Below are 22657 nucleotides of genomic sequence, written 5' to 3'. Positions count from 1 at the left end.
ATCCAAATAAAATTTTCAAGAAAAGTCCTCGTTCAAGAGTTCTGTATCAATACAGTAATATTTCCAGAGAAACGAATTAATTTTCTAGAGTCAAAAAATTCTGAAGACAATTAACATATAACTAAAAAACTCAAAACTTCGATGCTGGTCACAAAAGAAGAAAACAGCTTGACATCAAGTCTTTAAAAGCCCAGACTCTCTCTCTAAACATCACTATTAATACTAAGCATTTCGCAATTTTGGAAATGCCTAATTGCGAAATAGAGGCTCACATGATCATGTTTACATGTAAAAGTCACATAGCTCCTGTATGTCCTTGATAAAAACCAATCAGTTTACTCCGAAAAAAAGTTGCTTACTCGACCCTCAATCAAGGCCAGGAACTAAGTCAAAAACAGAAACAAGTATTTGTATTATTAGGTATCTAAGGAAAAACTCAGGGCAAACTGAATTTTCTGGAAAATATCAAATTCCTAGTTAACAAAATTACATTATAGTGACATGTAAAGAAAATAAAAAGATTCCAAAACCCACAAACAATCCAATCAATCGAACACAAATTAAAACAAATATAAATTAAATCAAATATATGTAACACACATAATAAACAAAAACGAGGGAGAGGAGGAAACGGCTTTAGTTCAATATTTACATATCACTTCATTATCTATCTGTCTTTCTTCCTGCTCCACTCTGTAAGACCCCTGTTGAAGTTAAGATTTTTTAAAGATGTTGCCTCTTGTTGATTGCTTCTAATCTTAGTATGTTCCATATTTGTGTACGATTTTCCACAGCTCACATGTATTGTCTTTTGGATACTTCTGCTCCAAAAACAAGATTTTTCACTAAGCTTTACCGAAGTTTAACTTTTTTGAATCAGCACTCTACAGACTGCTATACCAGATATACGTTTCATAATTCTTTTTTAGGATTTTAAATCCATTAATATCATAGTCTATTTGTTCAAACAGAGGCATTTTGAAAAAATAAATATACTTACTTCTTAATTTTATTTTTAGATTTTATATTTGTTAGATTTATAATAACCTTTATATTAGGGCTATATGGTGTTGTAGCACTGGAACCAGCAGGGCTAAATTGTAACAAGAAAAGAAACGAAAAGTGCACTATATGTTTAAATTATCTGTGTTTTATTTTGGTTTGTTTGTCTGTCTTTTCTACTTTTAATGTCTAAATACCGCGAAAATGAGGTTTTACCGGCATGCCGTCTGTTTTTTTTTTTTTTTTGTCAATCCAGCATGTACGACGGACTCCTATTTACCACCATTTGTGGGTTCAGAATCATTCACTGGTATCTCCATTAACACGTTTTCAGCTTAATAATTTGATGTACTTCATATCAGTATTTGCCGAACTGAATCGTCATCTAAAGATGCACCATACTTGGAATCAGCCATTTTGGGTCTTCTATATAACACTTATTATAAGCACACATTTGTAAAACTTCCTTGATGCAAGGTTCAAACTACGACATAATGCTTGTCAGAGTGCCCAACATGCCAATCAAATTTAGTTTAACATCCATTCAGATCAATCCGAAGAAACCACATGTGTTACTTTCAACGTCGCGAAAGTGCTACATAATTTCTATAGGCTTGACTTAGTCGCGACAAACACTTTAAAGATACAGAGCTGAATAAAACTGGATACTGCGCAGAGTATATTTTTATATTCGTGACCTGTCACTCATTTGCAGAAGTTCTCGCGTATCACCACTTTCCAAGTGCGCGAGTTCATACATATTTTGCGCTAATCACTCTTTCGCGCACTCTGGCAGCATCTATGTCGTCACTGAAGGCAAACGTGATAAATAACGAATTATGATCGTGTATTAAAGCCACCCCTGTTATAAACATTTCAACATCTTTAATATAAATCTTCTCTCTTAATTGATCCAGCTTGAAGTGATGGTTCATCAACGTAATAAATTTAAAAGCTTTGACGTCCTCTGCTAATAAATAACCACTTTTGTAAGATATATATGTGATTGTGTGTGTGTGTGTGTGTGTCCTATTACCGTGTCTCTCTCTCTGCCTCCTTTCGGCCAGGAGGACCATTGAAAAAGAAGATGAATAAATGATCTGGGAAAGTGGCACCGTCAAAACTCTCCCTCATCAAGGATTCTAAGGCCTTCACATCACCGTCTAGGAAATGGTTTAGTGCCATCAACTCTACGCCATCATATGGTCTGCTGTTAAAGTGAATCTCACCAGGATTAGTCAAAGGGATAACAGTGGCATTGGAAGAAGACCCTAAAGGTCCTACTTTGTATTCCATGATATCAGGTATTTGTTCTGCACCCCTCTGAATGTGTACCCTGGCATAGCGTCCGGGTTTCATTCCGTTATAGTAAAGATATTTAATGGCGTCTTCCTTTCTTGGAGGAAGCAGATACATGTACAGAATGAAACTTTCCTTTAAGGACCTTGGTGTACGGTCTACTGTAGTAATGTAACGTCCCTGCCATAGAATATCTGATACCTCTTTCATTTCATTGACCGTCAAAGGAGCAAAGACAGTGGATTCATAGGGAGTGTCATCTTTTGGATTTCTGTAGGGACACTGCCCAATATTATTTTGGGGAGCTGTGGTTGGTTTCAGATTATCAGTACCAGTTTTAACACCCGTGCCTTGATTTGGCTGACTTTGACACGAAGTGGCGTCCTTGCTGCCATGATAGGCATAAATTCCAATCAGAATTCCACCCACAAGACCCACAACAAACACAAACAAAACAAGTAAATGGGAACATAAACTGAAACACTTCGATTGTTTTTGTTCTTCACGCTGTACGTGGTATTTTCTTGAGGAATTGGGATTGCTAACATTTTCGTCGAATCCTGGATTGTCAGCCATTGTTTAGCTCAAATAAGTATCCTGAAAATTAAAGGAAAATTAAACTTAAATTGTTATTAATGCTAAAATCAAAACGTTTATTCGTTTAAAAGAATAATCGTCATCGATTATCAGTCTCAAAAGAAACAAGCTGCAAGCTTTGAATTCCAAAACATTCACCTTTCCGTGTGCATGCAAATAATGCAATGTCCGTTGTGTCTTGATTAGTTTTGATGCAAAAAAATAATTACAATGCAATAGCTCAATACTGCTTCAATGCTGTGATCTACTGCGCGTAAACTATATTATCAAATTGTCTCTTTGTATTCACATAAGTACACTTTCCATACTTAATTAGAAGTTCCTGATTAAAAAAATACAATTCTAATCTTGCAATCTGACAAATTTTTTCTCAGTCTCAGGAAAAGATGAAGATATTTTTCATTGAACACATTGAAATAGTCAATGATAATTTTTGGATACAATTTTCCATTAAGTGAAAGGATAAAACAACTGTAAAAATAATATAATACTATAATAGCGTCTTTGAACAGAGTACCACAATAGCTTCTTCGAAATAAATACTACAATAACTTCTTTGAACAGAGTACTTCAATAGCTTCATGGAATATAATACTGTAATATTTTCTTTTAATAGAATAATATAATAGTTTCTTTGGATAGAGTACTACATAAGCTTACTGGAATAAAATAATATAATATTTTCTTTGGATAGAGTACTACAATATCTCGCTGGAATAAAATAATATAATATTTTCTTTTAATAGAGTACTATAATAGTTTCTTTGGATAGAGTACTATAATAGCTTCCTGGAAGAGAATACTATAATAATTTCTTTGACTAGAAAACTTTAATAGGTTCTTTGAACAGAGGACTATAATAACTTCTTTGGCTAGAGTACTACAATAGCTTCCTGGAATAAAATACTATAATAGTTTCTTTGGATAGAGTACTACAAAAGCTTACTGGAATAAAATACTATAATAGTTTCTTTGGATAGAGTACTACAATAGCTTCCTGGGATAAAATACTATAATAGTTTCTTTGGATAGAGTACTACATAAGCTTACTGGAATAAAATACTATAATAGTTTCTTTGGATAGAGTACTACAATAGCTTCCTGGAATAAAATACTATAATAGTTTCTTTGGATAGAGTACTACAAAAGCTTACTGGAATAAAATACTATAATAGTTTCTTTGGATAGAGTACTACAATAGCTTACTGGAATAAAATACTATAATAGTTTCTTTGGATAGAATACTACAAAAGCTTACTGGAATAAAATACTATAATAGTTTCTTTGGATAGAGTACTACAATAGCTTCCTGGAATAAAATACTATAATAGTTTCTTTGGATAGAGTACTACAATAGCTTACTGGAATAAAATACTATAATAGTTTCTTTGGATAGAGTACTACAAAAGCTTACTAGAATAAAATAATATAATAGTTTCTTTGAATAAAATACTATAATATTTTCTTTGAATAGAGTACTATAATAGTTTCTTTGAACAGAGTACTACAATAACTTACTGGAATAAAATACTATAATATTTTCTTTGAATAGAGTACTATAATAGTTTCTTTCAATAGAGTACTACAATAACTTCCTGGAACAGAGTACTACAATAACTTACTGGAATAAAATACTATAATATTTTCTTTGAATAGAGTACTATAATAGTTTCTTTCAATAGAGTACTACAATAACTTCCTGGAATAAAATACTATAATATTTTCTTTGAATAGAGTACTATAATAGTTTCTTTGAACAGAGTACTACAATAACTTACTGGAATAAAATACTATAATATTTTCTTTGAATAGAGTACTATAATAGTTTCTTTCAATAGAGTACTACAATAACTTCCTGGAACAGAGTACTACAATAACTTACTGGAATAAAATACTATAATATTTTCTTTGAATAGAGTACTATAATAGTTTCTTTCAATAGAGTACTACAATAACTTCCTGGAATAAAATACTATAATAGTTTCTTTGGATAGAGTACTACAATAACTTACTGGAATAAATGCTATAATAGTTTCTTTGAATAAAATACTATAATATTTTCTTTGAATAGAGTACTATAATAGTTTCTTTGAATAGAGTACTACAATAACTTACTGGAATAAAATACTATAATATTTTCTTTGAATAGAGTACTGTAATAGTTTCTTTGAATAGAGTACTACAATAACTTACTGGAATAAAATACTATAATATTTTCTTTGAATAGAGTACTATAATAGTTTCTTTGAATAGAGTACTACAATAACTTCCTGGAATAAAATACTATAATATTTTCTTTGAATAGAGTACTACAATAACTTACTGGAATAAAATACTATAATAGTTTCTTTGAATAAAATACTATAATATTTTCTTTGAATAGAGTACTATAATAGTTTCTTTGTATAGAGTACTACAAGAACTTCCTGGAATAAAATACTATAATATTTTCTTTTAATAGAGTACTATAATATTTTCTTTTAATAGAGTACTATAATAGTTTCTCTCAATAGAGTATTATAATAACTTCTTTTCCAATGGAACATGTACAACAGTATCAACCGTTACTCTGTCTTTAGAAAAGTATTAGCAATTATTTGTATGAGTTAACAACAAAACAAAACAAAACAACAAAAAGAAAAACGCACGTGCGTTGTTTGGAATTATTAGCTATGTAATAAGTTGGCTTTTGATAACAGTTACACGTGTTGCTGTTTCCTTGAAAGACATATTATTTTTGCTTGTCTTGGCATCAGATGTTTTGGTAGTTGAATTACTGATCAAATCAGATCACCGAATTTTAAGCTCAAAAATGTAAACTTTTTCAACTATTAGTATCAATATTAATTAGATTTGGGTTAATACATGGTCAATATCGTTTATGACGTTTTTATAGTGCAAAATGTCATTGGAATATCCAATCAGCGATTACCAATTATGATAATACTGTTTTTATCATAATACATCTTTTAAACATTATTTTTAGCAACTTTGTCTTCATTTCTCTTTTACATTTTCTTGTCGTACTGTTAATTATTGTTTATCTGGCAATGGAATACAATCCTTGATTGAGCCGGTATCATTTGTAAGTTTAATCCCATTTAAAGACATAGTGATCCCATTCAGGAGTGCTCTCAAAACTTACTTATTCCGACTGCAAGAACAAATTTAAAAGACCTAATAATGTTTCCTACCTTAAATATTCTCAGCATGTTTTTATGTTTTCTAATTTCATTGTGTTTGTTTTTGTAATCATATCATTATATATGCTGTTTTTTTTTTCTTCTTATGGGTGTTGTCTAATGTTGCAAAGCGCTTAGAGCTTCTAAAGATTAGGCGCAATACAAAGTCCTCATTATTATTATTATTATTATTATTATTTTAAAAAAATCATTCGGAGTTCTGTCACTTATGCCTCTATTCAATGATGAGACATATTTTTATAGGGTGCAACGGCTAGTTTTTATGTAAAATTTTAATGCCATTATCAGAAACCTAGCATAAACAAATCATAAAAATTCAAATACACAAGTGAGGTCAAAAAGGTCCATATTTTAGATACTTATATTAAAACAAAGCATAAGAATATTATCCACTTGACCACAAAAGTCAATGTCAGTTCATAGCAGAAGACGTTTATGCACCCCAACCCCAAATTTATAACTTCACTTTTCATGTCCGAATGTTATTTTAGATACCAAGTGATGCTCACAGTACAAGTACAAGCACATTTCCGAGACGATAATTCTTCTGCAAAACAGTGTGTACTAAACAGGCTGATGCATTTCAAAATATTTGTCATCCAAGGCGTTCTTGGGATATTCTACTTACATGTACCCATGTGTTTACTGCTATGGGAGGCTAGCTCTTCATCCTAGGCGACTATTGGTATTTCACAATCAACATACTGGAGACTGGCCATGGAAGGTGTACATGCTTGACATCATTTTCAACAACACATGCCCAAAACACGCAATTCATAAATATATCCATATCTTTGATTAGCAAACAATAATAGCTGAAAAAGTCACACCATAGCCTTAAGTTAAGAAATTTGTCAGGGGCCAATTTATGAAAATGTACCCTGCCACGTTAACAATTTGGCTGAAAATGGTTTATGTCAAACGTTGTGTACATATTACATGTTTTGACATTATCTAGTAAACTGGTATAAAGGAAAACTTTTTGTGCACAAAGCTAAAAATGGTATTATGCCTTTCAAAAAGTTACCTCTTTGCGGCAAAAAGCACTGCATTATTTACATTGTTTGTTATGACTAACTGCATTTCTTGAAAGATTTCAAATTGTTTGCAACCTACAATGCTTTAGGTCTCTGTTTACCACCATGCATCAGGACAGAATCAAAATTCCTTTACAATATTTCATGAATGTTAAGAAGAAATTTTAAGAGTGAATAACAGAAATGATATTTTATTTGTCAGTGACAGAAGGGAAAAGTTCTATAAACTCTTCTAGCAAACCTAAAGAAATCACACATATAAGAAAATAATGTATTTTAGAAGTACTTTTTAGACTGATATAAAACAAGCAGTTATTAACCTTTCATTATCATTCTGGAGATGCTAATAACAGCAATCATATTGTATGGGTGCGTGATAGGGAGTGGGGGGGGGCAATCACAACAACAGTCTCGCTAATCTGGAGATATCAAAGTTTAATGGTTTAACATTAGACCATGCTGGAATATTTACATGCTGATGTGTGCGACCCAATTAACATATATACAAAGTGACATATCAAATAAATTAATTGATACATAGCCACTGAAAATGACACACATACACCATTACGCAATACAATTTAACAGAGAAATTTCTTCTCGGATACCAATTCACTTAGAACTGACTTTAATGATTTCTGGAGTTTATAAAGTCATAGTAAATAATAAGAAAAGTTATAGAACAATTTTTTTAGAATGGAAAATTCATTTCAAGGTAAAAAAGCATTTCACCTGCTTGGCTTTAATAAGCACGTACCATAAAACAACTCTTGCGGAAGCTAAATCTGTCCGTCAAAGTCACTCTCTTGTGTACTTAGATCCGAATGAGTATCTGGATGAGATTCAAGCTATTGTTTCTCTCAGCATGACTAACTGATTAATCCTGATCTTTTACCATGCAAACTGAGACCTGCAAAAAGAAAAGAAACAAGTGATATTGATGTAATTTTGACATTCAGTGAAAACATAAGCATTTCAGAGGAGAAACTGTATGTATTTTATCAAATGCATAAAACTGCCACTTACTTTAAGCTTTTTCCCCTGTGTTAACTGAACCTAGAAATTTCAAGATATATACATAACACTGAAACATTTCTTATTATCACCCAAGTGTGAGATATGAATCTCTTATGTCAACTTCAGAGTGGGGTCATGAAGGTAGAAACTATGTCGGTATGCAAAAACTTGCATGCTTCCCACCCAAATATAGCAAGCAATGTGCCATACGCATCATTATTTCTAAGACTGTTCCACTGGTGACATTAAACATTCACAACAGTATGTTTATATATGATTCCTCTGAAGTCTATGGATTTAATTACTTTTAAGAATGCTTGTTGTTTCTGTGTGTCTGTATTAAAATGTGAATACTATTCATAAAAATAGGGGCGTAAACCATGACAACTACAGAAAGAGCAAGACAATACATTATGGTCACCATTTGTTCCCATATTTAGCAAGTTAAGTCCAAAATATGCTACTTTGTCATGCTGGTAACAGTTCTCACATTAAGGTACAAAACTTAGTCACCTTCCTGTCCAAAGAGCATTACACAAAACACTAAGTGATATATGGAAAAAGGAAGGAAATATAATGAGGATATTGCATAAAAATTATTTAAATATATACAAAGAAGAAGAAAAGTATAATAGATTTGGCTGACTGCACCATACAAATTTTATCTGTTTTCCTTAACGGGACAGGAGACAGATTTTATGTACAAATTTAATGCAGCAAACAGCTACCTAGTATAAAATAAATCATACAAATTCAAATACACAAGTGAGGTCAGAAAGGTTCATATTTTAGATACCTCTATTAAAACAAAGCATACGAATATTATCCACTTGGCCAGAGGCGCCAATGGCAGTTCATAGCAGAAAAAGTTTTTGCACCCCAATCCCAAATTTATACCTGCATTTTTCTTGTCCGAAGGTCATGTTTGACACCATGTGATGCTCACAGTGCAAACACAAGCCCTTTTCCTATATGACAATTCTGCAAAACAATGTGTACTAAATAGGTTTATGCAATTGAAAATAGTTGTCATCCAAGCCGTTTTTAGAGATATTCTATTTCCCCAAGCCCATATGTTTACTGCTATGGGATGCTAGCTCTTCTTCCTAGCCAACTATTGGTATTTCACTATCAACATATTGCAGAGTAACTATGGACAACACAAGCCAGAAACACCTAGTTCACAAATATATTCATATCTTTGATTAGTAAACACTAGTAGCTCAAACAGTCACACCAGAGCCTAAAGTTAAAAAATTTTGCCAGGGGCCAATTTACGAAACTGGACTCTGCCACCATAACCGTTGTCACTCAGTAATATAATCATAGCTTCGTCAGCAATAGGAAAGTTACATTTTCACGTTTGATTCTGCGGGTTGTATTTTTGTAATTTAGTTACAGGTATTAGCTCCATTAAATTTCTAACAGTGTATGAATGTTTATAAAATTATCCAAACAGGCTGTGTAATGTTTACTCTGTTTCCAACTGCGGAACTAAGATACATGTCACAATGACTGTATACTTTGACTTAATCGTGCAATAGCCTCGTCCATCAAACCATTACTTTCTGGTATAAAATGTATGTAAAGCCTATCGTTTTACATTCATAAGAATATGGTAACTTTATCCTGTCCCACCATAATTCAAGGCAAAACTATTCATTTCTTCCTGTAGTGTGTGACCTCTATCATAAATCATTTCATATTCACATTCATTTCTATATTACGGTAGTAAAATCTTTGAAAGTCTGAAGTCTTTTTTCGTCAAAGGTCTTTGAATATATCATATCATCTATAATTATTCAATATTTGACCTTTTGATACGCACCGTGGTCTTCTTTACTTAACCTTTTCAATAAAGTAACTCTCAGCAAATCTCTGTGACGAGTCCTTTTAGATCAAATACTATGTTTATGCTGGAGAAGGGAGGTTTTTGTTTCGGTTAATTTTAATGACACTTTTAACTCATTAATTAGCTATATCATGCCGAGAAAATAGATTGGTGCCTTTCCATCAATCACATGTTGGCCTTAGTGGGTATCGAACCCGCGACCTTTGAACTACGCTGTACTAATGTTATTGCATCTCCATGGAGTCTGGGGAGACCTATTCCATCGGCATCATACAACTTCTATATAAATGACATATTTTCGATTAGGCAATAGATGTCACAACTATCGTGAGGTAATCGAGTAGATCATTTCCAAGACAACCTGCTGTCAATATAGTGCCGCAACATAATAATACGATCATCTATACCTTATTTATCGTAACTGCGCAGCAATCGATGGATTGTTCTTTGATGAAGCGCTTTTAAAGCTTGTATTGTTTCGTCTTGCATTCATTTAAATGTCAACTTAATGCTTATCGTCAGATTCTATCGTGCCAGAATCACAAGAGGACGAAACTACCTGTGTATTTCTGACACGAGAGGGCGCGGTGACGAACCCATGCCACCTGCTGCTCAAGATTCTCCTCGTAAAGGTCCGCGATACTCTTGCACCAAAGGAAGCAAAGGGATCTATCATTTTGGAATCTCCGATATTACTCTCTGACATTAGTGAGGATGAACTCATTAATACGAACGATATGTAAATGAACTTTCAACCGGAGGCGATACTGATGGCGTGGAAACAGCAAAGATGTGGTTTTACAAGCCATATATATTCCATATAAAAGAATATCACCTCAGATGTCTAAAGCCAAACATAACTCAGCTGAAAAAGTATTAATACGTCATCTGACGTAAAAGTGGAGGTTGAAGTACTGGACGAGAATACGGACCAAACAATGCACCATAATAAGAAATTTTACAGTGTGTTACGTGTTTAGGCTCGAATAAACAGTAACACAGAAAGAGTGAAAAGAACAAGCTTTTTAAAATTTAACAAATAATTTATTTTCCTGGAAAATTCCGTAAAAGTGAAAGCAGTAGAAGAGCGTACGGTTTCAAGAATCAAATCCAAAAATAATATAAGAATAATCCACGATTTAAATTGCAGAAGTCCTAGTAATAAATGTTCTAATAATTTCAAGTTCGAATTCTGATGGAAAATCCAAGATGGATGACGATGACGTATGCGGTGGTCAGTACTGTGCTTATCTACAGTTCCTTGTAGAAATACAAAATAATGGCAAAACGGTGTTGGAAATCTAAATTTGTAAGCAATATCTTTCCAAAATATGTGTAAGCACTCTTCAAATATTTCCAGAGAATAAAGAATTAATCCTTTTGAACGATCTGAAGATAATTATAACTCAAAATCTGGCTACAACAAACTAACTTGACATCAGTGTAAAAAGCCCCAAAACTGAGTAATCTCTCTCAAAACAAGGATTATATTGTATCATAAGACGCGTTTCAAAATTCCACAAGTTGCGAAATCAGGGTGTGTGTGTCACATGATCATGTTTATATGAATACACAGAATATGGCCCTGATTACACCAATGATTTTATCCCCAGAATTTAAATAAAAGTGTTTGCTTCTTAACCCTCGTAATCCATCATGACCTTGGAAACAATCAATCATTTTAAAGTAACATCGAACTTTTTTTTTACTAATTTTGAATCCAGGTCAGAATTTAGATCAACACCTGGAGTTTATAAACTAACATCTGTAGTGAAAAAAATTGTATTATAATAGAATATAAAATTTAAAACTGAAAAACAATTAAATTAAAAATGAATATGATTAACTCAGATATACATTACAAGTGACACTTTTAATTTCAAGTGAAAGCTGACCAGACGTACACGGCTAATGTTCAAACAATGAATACTTCAAAACACCAGTTAAATGATGCTTTCCAGTAATTATCTTTTCAGTGATTCGAATAGTCTGCGTTGCATGCCTTCAGTTCATAGTGATCACGGTAACGTTACAACCGACAGAAAGGAAATTAGCATTTCTTTCTTCTGAGAATGACCCCATTTTACCGTCTACAAAAAGGCTGAATCCGACATGAAAACTAGAAAGCGGTATAATTTTATATCTTATGCGATTGTCCAGAGAGCAATTGATTATTAATATTCCCTTTAGTGTAAATAAGAATGTTTCATTGGTGAACAGCATTGGAAAGGTTTGACACTGGGAAATGCTCTTTGCAATGGAAGGTAGATTTGGCAAAAATGAAAGTGAGACCTCTATACTGACATATTGATGATGTAAAACTAATTTCGAAGGTTTGCACATCTGAATCCTCAGCTACGACTGTAAGACGCAAATACATTAACTATTTATGTTCTAGTCTTCATAAAATAGTTATAACTCTCATTACTACAAATTCATGAGTTGTCTTAGGCAAGTTCTTTGTACAATAATATTTTCTGCGACAAGTGCAAACAGAAAGTAAAGGCCCAACGAAATAGCAAAATTCAAAATCAGCAGTATTAACGTACATGAGAATACAGGATCCAATCAAAATCTAAGCAAATTTATATATTTAGTGCCATGTTTGATGAGCAAGGAAGAGTTGAAAATATTACAAGCGGAACACTCATACCCCGTGTCTGAGAGCAGGTAACAAAATTTAAAAAAATGGTATAGAATCAATGGAAGGAGATCCGCTGGTGAAATGTATGGAACTTGCAAAACAAGATAAACAAACCGAGTGGTTTTACGAGACATTTGTTCTTCTCCAGAATTTACACTGTTTTGGCACCAAGAAGACATTTATACGATATAGAGGAATTATGCATAGTTTCCAACTTTCCTTCTGTACTTGGCGTTTTTGATACAATCTTCAACTTCGGTCAGTTCTATGTCACTGTTACAACCTATCTTGCCATTCCATGTTGCTCAAGTACCATAGGATGTGAGCCAGTAATAGTTGGCCCAATGTTGTTTTATCAGAGAAAAACCTTTGATTTCCACTTTAAACTTTCTGCATTAATTTTACAAGAATGCTAAAGTCTAAAAATAAACTAACAGCTTTGGGAATGACGGTAATGTAAATGTGTTACACGCTTTTCAAGTCTTTTTTTCAGGGTCGAAACATCAATCAAGCTAACGAAGGTTTAATCGCGTAGAATTTATAAAAATGTTGAAAAGGTAGTAAGGTGGCAGGAGAATTAAATAAAATTTAGCACTAATTGGCAAAGGGGCATACCACCTGAAAACGGAGTTCAAAACACCTTTGTTTGTAAGAAGACATTTTCTGTAGAAAATCAGCCTCTCAAAGAAAATGGTTTTAAAAGGTTGTATACGGTTGTTGTTGTTGTTCTAGGTTTAACGCCATTTTCCAGCACAAGTTAGGCTATACATGGCGGCCAGTATAACAGCTGGAAGAAGAACCATGGAAAACCCAGGGAAGAACCACCGACCCACGAGAAGCTACTGGCAGACTTTCCCACGTACCCGCGCTAGCCGAGCCTTGGACTCGAACCCACGCAGACAGAGGTGAGATGGTAGTGATCCGGAACGGTGAGCGCTTTAGACCACTCAGCCACTCGGGGCCACTTAGTGTACGGTATTTAACCATTTAATATTGCTGGAACAGTTTGAAATGAGCTTGTCCAAATATTGTTTCTGTGAAATACGTACCAATAATATTAGTAGTGAAAGGGGTGAGATTAGCGACAATGGGAATTAGCATTAAAAACACCCCCTGGGTAAGATTAGCGACAATGGAAATTTAACATTAACCACCCTGGGTAAGATTAGCGACAATGGAAATTTAACATGGGCAAAAAACCCTGGGTAAGATTAGCGACAATGGAATTTAACATTGGAGAAAGGAAAAAAAAGGAAATATCGATTTTAGCGACAAAGGCATTCGAACAATGAAAAAAATATCGATTCTAGGGACAAAGGCAATTGAACATAGAGAATAGAGTTTGGGTCTGTCTAGGGACAAGGGGAATTGAACATGGGAATAGAGTTTGGGTTTGTCTAGGGACAAAGGGGAATTGAACATGTTAGAAGAAAAAAAAAACTACTTTAGGGACAAGGGGAATTGAACATGGGATTTTTTTTTTTTTTTAAATTTTTTTATAAAGGGGTAGGCAATCGAAAGGCTATCTCTTTTCGAGAAATGTGGGTGGCCCTGAAAAGGGCCTTTGGGTTTATGTTAATATTAATATTAACATAGACGGCATCTGTCACATCTTCTTCTTCTTAAACTCCTTCTAACTGCAGGTCCATACACAAGTACCCTCTTGAGGCATCCTTGTCTTTCTATGTAAACTCTTCTCATCCATAGACTAGTATCTGTCCTATCAACAACAGTCCACTTGGACCTGACATACATGAGCATGTCCGTCCTAAACATCATTGAAGACACAAGGGTGGATGATTCAACTGTGGTCCACATCGTGAGGCGACGAGAACAGGTGAATCAATGCAGTGAACTGCGCTTATTTATAGGTAGAGGAAGGATTGAAACGGATTGAGTTCATTCACTAATCCGAACACGCGTTACAAAATTCAGTCAGTCCGCATCCAATCCGAAGAGAGCAGTCTGTGACGTCATGTGGTCTATATAGATTCGCTAGCGCCTGTGTGCTGTCAATCTATGCAACAGTGATTCAACATGACGGAAACTCAGAAAACGATCCATTGGGGTGCACCAGCAGGGGAGACCGCCCAAGGGAACCCGGACTTACTTTCAGAAGAGGTACATTGGGATTTTGTGGATTTTCTTACCTCGCAAGAATTTGTTCCGGAACCTTCGTCTCATTCTTCATTACCGCAAGTGGAGAATTTTAGACAGAGACAGAAAGAAGAATTGGAGAAATTTATGCAACGACAAAAGGAAGCGGAACAAGCTTTTCTCCTACAGCAACAGCAACAAGAAGAAGAGGTAAGAAAAAAACAAGAAGAAGAAGAAGTAGCAGCAAAGAAACAAGAGGGTGAAAATCAAACGGCTACGGTACTGTTGGACATTTTAGCGGAGTTAAGAAGTCTGAAACAAATGTATCAGACTTCTTTATCACGACCGAAGAGAATACGACCTTCCCGAGCTAAACACGCCAACCCTGTGACTAAGCCTGTCGTACCACCCTTAGTGATTTCAACCCAATCATCATCATCAGAAGTAAGCCTCGGCCGTGGCAAAGGCTTAAGGCAGTTAAAGTTGATTGCTTAAACTCACCCCTACACCAAAAAAGGCCCTTTTCAGGGCCACCCACTTCTCTCGAAAAGAGATAGCCTTTCAATTTGCCAATAACTCAAAAATCAACAAAAAAAACCCATTTTACCCTTATAGTACATGTCTGTGTATGAGTGCGTGAGTGTAGCTTCTTATTTTAAAATCAAAACTCAAAGACACTTACCTTATATAATTAATGTATTCTTTTCTCCATAGTTACAATCCAATTCACAATTCACAACAGAACACTTTATAAATTACATTCACTTCTTCTGTTTCTTTTTTTACTCTCTCTTTTTTTTCAATTTCTTCACCGTCACAGTCTTTTCCTCCTCTTCCTCCTCACTTTCTTCCCTTCTTCTTTTCTTCTCCTGTTTCTTTTCCTTCACCTGGCTGCTTTCTTCCTCTGAAGAATCTCTCTCTTCTTCTGAAGAATCCCTCTTTTCTTCCGACTCCTCTTGTTTCTTTTTTGGGCAATCTGGAGACCAATGTCCTTTTTCTTGACAATAATAACAGGTATCTTGACTTTTGTCTTTTCTAGCCCCTGTTTTTGTTCTTTTTTGACGGTCTGGACACTCTGAAGACCAATGCCCTTTCTTCTGACAGATATAGCAAGTATCTTGACTTTTATCTCGAAAGGAAGGAGAGTAGTCCGTCGGCTGGTCTGAAGAGAATTTTCTAATGACCCCTCGCAAAGCTCTGATGAAACGTTCCATCTGGGTAGTCTCTTCCATCGTTGTGAATAGTGAAAGGACAAGACACACACCCTTTTTATATACGCTGGTTTGCCATGACTATAAATTAGTCTATGGTGTTTAAACTTGAGTCATTTGACGTTTTGCACTCAAGATGAAACGATCCTATTCATTCGAGAAGAAAGAAGAAGAAGAAGAAGAAAGTAAGAGGCAGAAACGTGATCTATCGCCTCGTACCAGAGCTGAAGTCTTGGCACAAATTCATGCCAGTGATTTTGAAGAGGACATGAGTGAACCAGAATCCGAACCCTCTAAACAAAGTTCACCACCCTTAGTCAACCCTTAAAAGTACTATTCCATTCGAGAGACGGAAAAGCGCTCCTCTAGAAATTTTAGAACCACGGCTTACACCTACACAGTAAAGTTTAAAGATTTCAAGTCCGACGTACCATTGGAGAAAGCAGAAGGGTTTATCACCGAGATGTGGGATTCTTTGCTCACCGCACTCAAGCGACAATGTCAACCCAAAGAAGACGATCGCTTGACACTATCCATAGATCACGACAGCTTGAAATCCCCTGTTTGGATCGAGTTTAGCAGACCCGCAGAACTAACCCCTTCCAAAGTCATGGACAAGATTCAACACGTACAACAATCTAATGACCAGTTTGACATCACCGATGGTAAAGCCACACTGAAAATGGCCCACGTCTCTCCTCCTCAAGGGACCGGACAACGCAATAAGGTGTTATTGGTGAACGACCTTCGCAACACCAAAAAGAGTCTCGTCCAAATTCACAATTCTCAAGACGAGATGTGTTTAGCCCGAGCCATCGTTGTAGGACGAACCTATGCCAACAAGAACGACACGGTAGAATGGAAAAGAGCCTGGAAAACTATTCAACGATCCGACCGAGCCAAACAACGAAACGAAGCAGAACTCCTGTTACAACAAGCCGGACTGTCCAAAGACACACCCTGTGGCATTCCTGAGATGCAGAAATTGCAAGATGTCCTAGTTCCACTCTACACCTTGAAAGTGCACCCTCAAGAAATGCGCGGACCTCTGTTGTTTCGAGGGAAAGACTTTAAGGACGGAAAATACATTCATGTCTATTATCACGATGACCATTTCGATACCATTACCACTATCACTGGATTCCTGGGATACAGTTATTACTGTGAGAAATGTGACTATGGCTATAACAATTAAGAGCAACACAAACATTGCGGATGGAAATGCCCAGGATGTTTGGCCTCTCCACCCTGTCTGAGCGAAGGACAAGAAAGAGTACAATGTCCTGCTTGTCTGCGCACGTTTGTCAGCCCTGCCTGTTACCAACAACATCTGAAGACGCAAGGTTCACAGCAGAAATGTGCTTGTCAGCTGCTGAGATTGTGCCCTACGTGTCGACAAGGCCTACGTACCAATAATGCCAAGGCACACGTATGTTCAGGAAAGAAAAAATGTCACGTTTGTCACCACATCGTGGACCTGCAACACGAATGCTACGTGAAAAATACCAACCCCCACCAGAGAAAGAGGACGGTCACAAGAAGAAAGGCAATTTCATCTTTTTCGATTTCGAATGCATGCAAGAGACTGGCATTCACATTCCTAATTTCTGCGTGGCTCATCGAGCGTGCGAGAAGTGCATTCAAGAACCTATCTTCAGTCATTGCCCTCACTGCAGCAAGATTCCCGGAGGGCGTGAAAAAATCTTTCGAGGACCGAACACGTTAGCCGATTTTGCCCAATGGGTCTTAGATCCCATCGACAAGACGTGGAGCCAAGAGGACATCGAACGTTACGGAGATTGTCATCGTCATGCCACAGTGATGGCTCACAATTTCTCCGGATACGATGGACAGTTTCTTCTCAGATACTATACGGAACAAGGCAGCGAACGTCCTAAAGTCACTTTGAACGGAGCCAAAATCATTTTCATGCAAGTGGGACAAGTGCAGTTTAAAGATTCGATGAGCTATTTGGCCATGCCTTTGAGTCGAATGCCTAAAACGTTTGGAATGACAGAAATGGCTAAAGGGTACTTTCCACACTTTTTCAGTACGGAAGCCAATCAACACGCCGTTCTACCCCATTTGCCTGAGGCTCACTATTACGACCTCGACAACATGCGTACCGAACAACGAGAAGCTTTCTACGCTTGGTACCAGACTCACGCCTCCGACCCTTTCGACTTTCAGGAAGAAATGCTAAAGTATTGTCGTTCTGACGTGGACATTTTACGGCGTTGCTGTGGAAAATTTCGAGAACTGTTCATGGAACACGGAGGTGTCGATCCTTTGAAAGAAGCTCGCACCATTGCCAAAGCGCGTTCCTTAGTGTATCGACAACGATTCATGCCTGAAAACACCGTGGCTGTCATCAGTCCTCAAACGACCCACTATGTCAAACGTCAATACTCGGTCAAAGCCCTACGTTGGTTACATTACTTGTGCGACAAGGAAGACAAATGGATTCAGCATGCCCGCAACGGAGGAGGCGAAAAGACCATCGGAACGTATTCGGTCGATGGCTGGGACTTAGAAAACCCCAAGATCGTGTACGAGTTTAACGGTTGCTTATTTCACGGATGTCCCGTCTGTTACCCTGATCGTAGCACTAAAAATCAGTTTTTACAACGAACCATGGAAGACTTGTACCAGGACACTTGTCAGCGACGCCTAAAGTTAGAACAGCAAGGATACCAAGTGGTGGAAATGTGGGAACACGAGTACGATCACCGTATGAAAACCGATCCCGAGTTTAAACGTGCCGTGGAAAGTTACAAGCTGAAGGACCCCCTAAACCCGAGGGATAGTTTGTACGGAGGAAGGACCAATGCCACCTGTTTGCTGTACCAAGCCGACGAAGAGAAAGGAGAAGAAATCAAATACTTGGACGTGTGTTCGCTGTATCCTTACGTGTGCAAATATTGTCCCTTTCCTGCAGGGCACCCACAATTGTTCACGGAACACATCGACCTGGCCAACATTCGACAATACGAAGGCTTGATCAAGTGTAAAGTTTTGCCTCCCACGAACCTATACCATCCCGTCTTACCTCACCATTGTCAAGGCAAACTGATGTTTCCATTGTGCCGTACTTGTGCCGAAACGTGCAACCAAGACCAACCATGTCAGCACACCCAGGAAGAACGGGCCTTGACGGGAACCTGGGTCAGCGTAGAATTGTTCAAAGCTCTGGACATGGGATACTAACTGTTAGAAGTGTACGAAATTTGCCACTTTCCCAAGACACAACAATACCACAAGGGTGACCCCAGTCAGAAAGGCATTTTCGCCGACTACGTGGATGCCTTTTTGAAACTGAAGCAAGAAGCCAGCGGCTATCCTTCCTGGTGTCACACTTCCGAAGACGAAAAGACATTCAAAGAGAAATACTATGAACAAGAAGGCATCTCTTTAGACCACATCGAGAAAAACGAAGGCAGGCGGTCGTTTGCCAAAGTGATGTTAAATTGCTTGTGGGGTAAAATGGCACAACGACCGTGTTTACCCAAGACGGAATATTTGACAGAACCTTCCCGCTACTTTCAGATGATTCACGACAAAACCAAATACATGAAACACGTGGACGTCGTTCGCGAGGATTTGATCTTGGTCAATTACGAAGAAGATCTGGACTTTGTACAAGACGACCCCTTTGGAAATGTGATCATTGCCGCTTACGTGACAGCTCATGCTCGCTTAAAATTGTACGAAGCTTTAGAACTGTTAGGGGAACGTGTCCTGTACTTTGACACGGACAGTTGCATTTACATCCATCACCCAAGTCAACAGCACTCTGACATCGAAGGAGACCGTTTAGGAGCCTGGACAGACGAACATCCCGACGACAAGATTCTAAGTTTCGTCAGTGGTGGTCCCAAAAATTACGGCTACGAATACCGGGACCCACAAGGAGAATTGCACACGACGTGTAAAGTGAAAGGATTGACTCTGAATTATCGTACCAGTCGTGTGGTGCACTTTGGGGTATTGAAAGAAGCCTTGCAATCGGGAGAGGATGCAAACTTTAAAGTGACCACCTATCAACCGAACAAAATTGTACGTTTACCCACTCACCACATCGTCAGTCGACCCTTGGAAAAAGTCTATCAAATCGTGTACCAGAAGCGAGTGCGACTTCCCAATCATTTCACCTTTCCGTATGGACACGTCGGTATTGGTCTGTATATAAAAAGGAACCCTAGGCAAGATCGATAGTTCATTGTGACTACCAAGACCGAGCGAACAAGATGAATACTTTCAGAGAAACACAAAACAAGTTTAGATAGGCACAATTCAAGTGTGGGGCTTCTGAAGTGGAATGCAAATGTGAGCCTTGCGACTTTTCAACCTGTGTTAGTGACGGTGCCAGAAGAACCCGTCACTCAGGACGGGACTGTCGTGGACAGGCCTGAAAGACCCTTTCGGGAGGACACTTGTGTGACCTTACCCCCTACTATAGAGCTGGTTAGAACATTACCCAAAACATGTTGTACAGACACTTGTGTTTATTCCACGTTAATGGTTATCATGTGCCTTTTATCCTTATACTTAAGCCTTTGGCTTTTATGTATTTTTGTCTTTCGTATTCATGTTTGAAACATTCAATAAACGTGTTCTGAAAAAAAGTATATAAACTCTTGTCTTGTTTGTTTTCGTGTCACAAGTGACATTTCTCACACTATGGCTACCTCTGCTGTCTCTGCTCCCTCTTCCTCTACTGTCAGAGTCATCGACGAACACTTAGATCGTGCCAGTTGGGAGGCTTTGTATCTTCGCCATCCCTTTAAAACATGCTCATTGCTGGACCTAGCGGTTCAGGCAAAACCGAACTCGTCAAACGTTTGATCGAACATAAACATCATTTGATCGATCGGCCACCTCAACGGATCGTGTGGTGTTACAAAGAGTGGCAATCGGCGTACAGCCTCATGCGAGAAAGTCAAGGCGATTCAATCGTGTTTGTGGAAGGCATTCCTAAAGAAGACGACGGCATCGTCTCTGACTCCCGTCTAACCCATTTGGTCATTTTTGACGACATGTTAGGAGAAGACGAAGAAGAAATTAAACTGTGGTTCACGCGCAAAGGGCATCACCGTAATGCCAGTGTCGTTTACATCACCCAAAATTTGTTTCAACAAAGTAAAGCCCATCGCACCATCAGTCTCAATGCGCATTACGTGGTCTTGTTTAAAAGCCCTCGAGATAAATCGCAAGTGCAAGTCTTAGCCAAACAGTTAGGAACGCCTTGGCTGACTCAGGCGTACGACGATGCCACTCAAACTCCACACGCCTATTTACTCGTCGATTTGAAACCTACGACCCCCGAGGATTTGCGATTTCGTACCCACTTGTTTCACCACTGGTGCCAAGACGGAGGGCCTGTCCTGTACACGTCTCCGTCCTCGACTTCATTTCACTCCACAAAAAAATCTATAAAAACCTCAGACCCTTTTCGTCTGTCTCACACAGCGTCAACATGACGTCCCTTCAGTCGCATCTTCCCGTCAAATTGATTCGTGCCTTGTATGGCATCAGTCGAGAAAAAAATCCACAAATACGAGCTCGTGTCTTAGAAGCTAGTCTCAAAGAAGTCTTACGATGGTTCACGGTGACGGCACGTCAATTACTCCAAGGAATCATTCAGATTCCTCATCAAACCAAACGCTTTATCGATCGAAACAAAGTCGCTTTGGTCCAACTGGCCGATCCCCGCATCGACACTCAAACCAAAAAACAAATCATTTTGAAACCTGGAGGGAGCGGTACTCTAGGAGGGGTCATCATTCGCTCTCTCTTAAGATGGGATCCTAATGCCCCCAAACTTCTCCCCAAGAAAAAAGTCCAACGAAGCCCCAAGAAGAAGAAAAAGACCAGGTCCCCAAGAAGAACTTCTCCAGTGGCGGGACCCTCCTCTTACCAGACACCACCCCAGAAAAAGAAAAGAAGCCCCCAGAAAAAGAAACAGAGAAAAAGTCCCCAGAAAAAGAAAAGTCCACAGAAGAAAACTAGTCGCAAGAGAGGCACTACGGCCAGGACGCAACCTTACACTCGCAAACCACGACCTGCCACGGCGGTGACCGCATCTCCGGCAGCCTCACGTTCATCCACTTCTCCGTTGATGACACCAAGAACTGAAGAGTACTTGGAGACGTTGATCACACCAAGAACTTCTCCGTTGATGACCCCAAAAATTACTTCCCCAGTGGCAGGACCCTCCAATTTAGTGGCAGTGGCTGCTGCTCACAAAGTACCTTCTCCAAAAATCAAAGTTCAAGAAAGATCGGGCATGTTACAAAGTTTACTGGATTTGTCCAAGCAAGAACTGGCTCGATTTAGTCCGTTACGTACCCTTGCACGACGTGTCATGCCTGTCCTCAAATTGATACGACGTAAAGACAATCAGTGGCTATGCGTTCCAGTATAAAAAAGGTGTGTGACCAAGTAGGGTATCAGTGTTTTTTTGGTGCTCCTGAAGACTCAAAGATGTCACCCTCCAGAAAACCCCAAGGAAAGAAAAGGAAAGGACTACCACCACGTTTAGTCAAACATGGGGACATGTTATCTGTCCTGTCCAAAGCTTCTCCACCTCTACGAAAAAAACTCATTCAATCGGCCTCCAAAGAGGTCATCGATACCGTGTGCGAATGTTGTTTGAACGTCTTGAAAGGCACGATCCCTTTGTCCAAACACCAGAAACA

The 22657-nt window shown here is 37.7% G+C and overlaps 1 protein-coding gene across 2 annotated transcripts in view; it reads right to left on the bottom strand.

Moving 5' to 3' along the window:
* The window catches only part of LOC149792464 (diamine oxidase [copper-containing]-like), a 54516-nt gene that overhangs the window by 11590 nt on the left and 20269 nt on the right, over window positions 1-22657 (bottom strand). Inside the window, exons 2-3 of one of the 2 annotated variants that reach the window (XM_089969395.1) lie at window positions 7896-8048; window positions 2039-2898 (exon numbers count right to left, since the gene is read on the bottom strand). In XM_089969395.1, coding sequence (XP_089825521.1) covers window positions 2039-2877 — 839 coding nt within the window. In that variant the 5' untranslated portion in view covers window positions 2878-2898; window positions 7896-8048. The remainder of the gene's footprint in view (window positions 1-2038; window positions 2899-7895; window positions 8049-22657) is intronic. The other variant, XM_089969397.1, reaches the window with a different exon arrangement.

This window comes from Sinohyriopsis cumingii, chromosome 9 (assembly GCF_028554795.1).
Source record: "Sinohyriopsis cumingii isolate HCF-2022 chromosome 9, ASM2855479v2, whole genome shotgun sequence".
Lineage (NCBI taxonomy): Eukaryota > Metazoa > Mollusca > Bivalvia > Unionida > Unionidae > Sinohyriopsis > Sinohyriopsis cumingii.
Note: the sequence above shows the minus strand (reverse complement) of the source record. Positions and strands in the feature narration are given on the sequence as shown.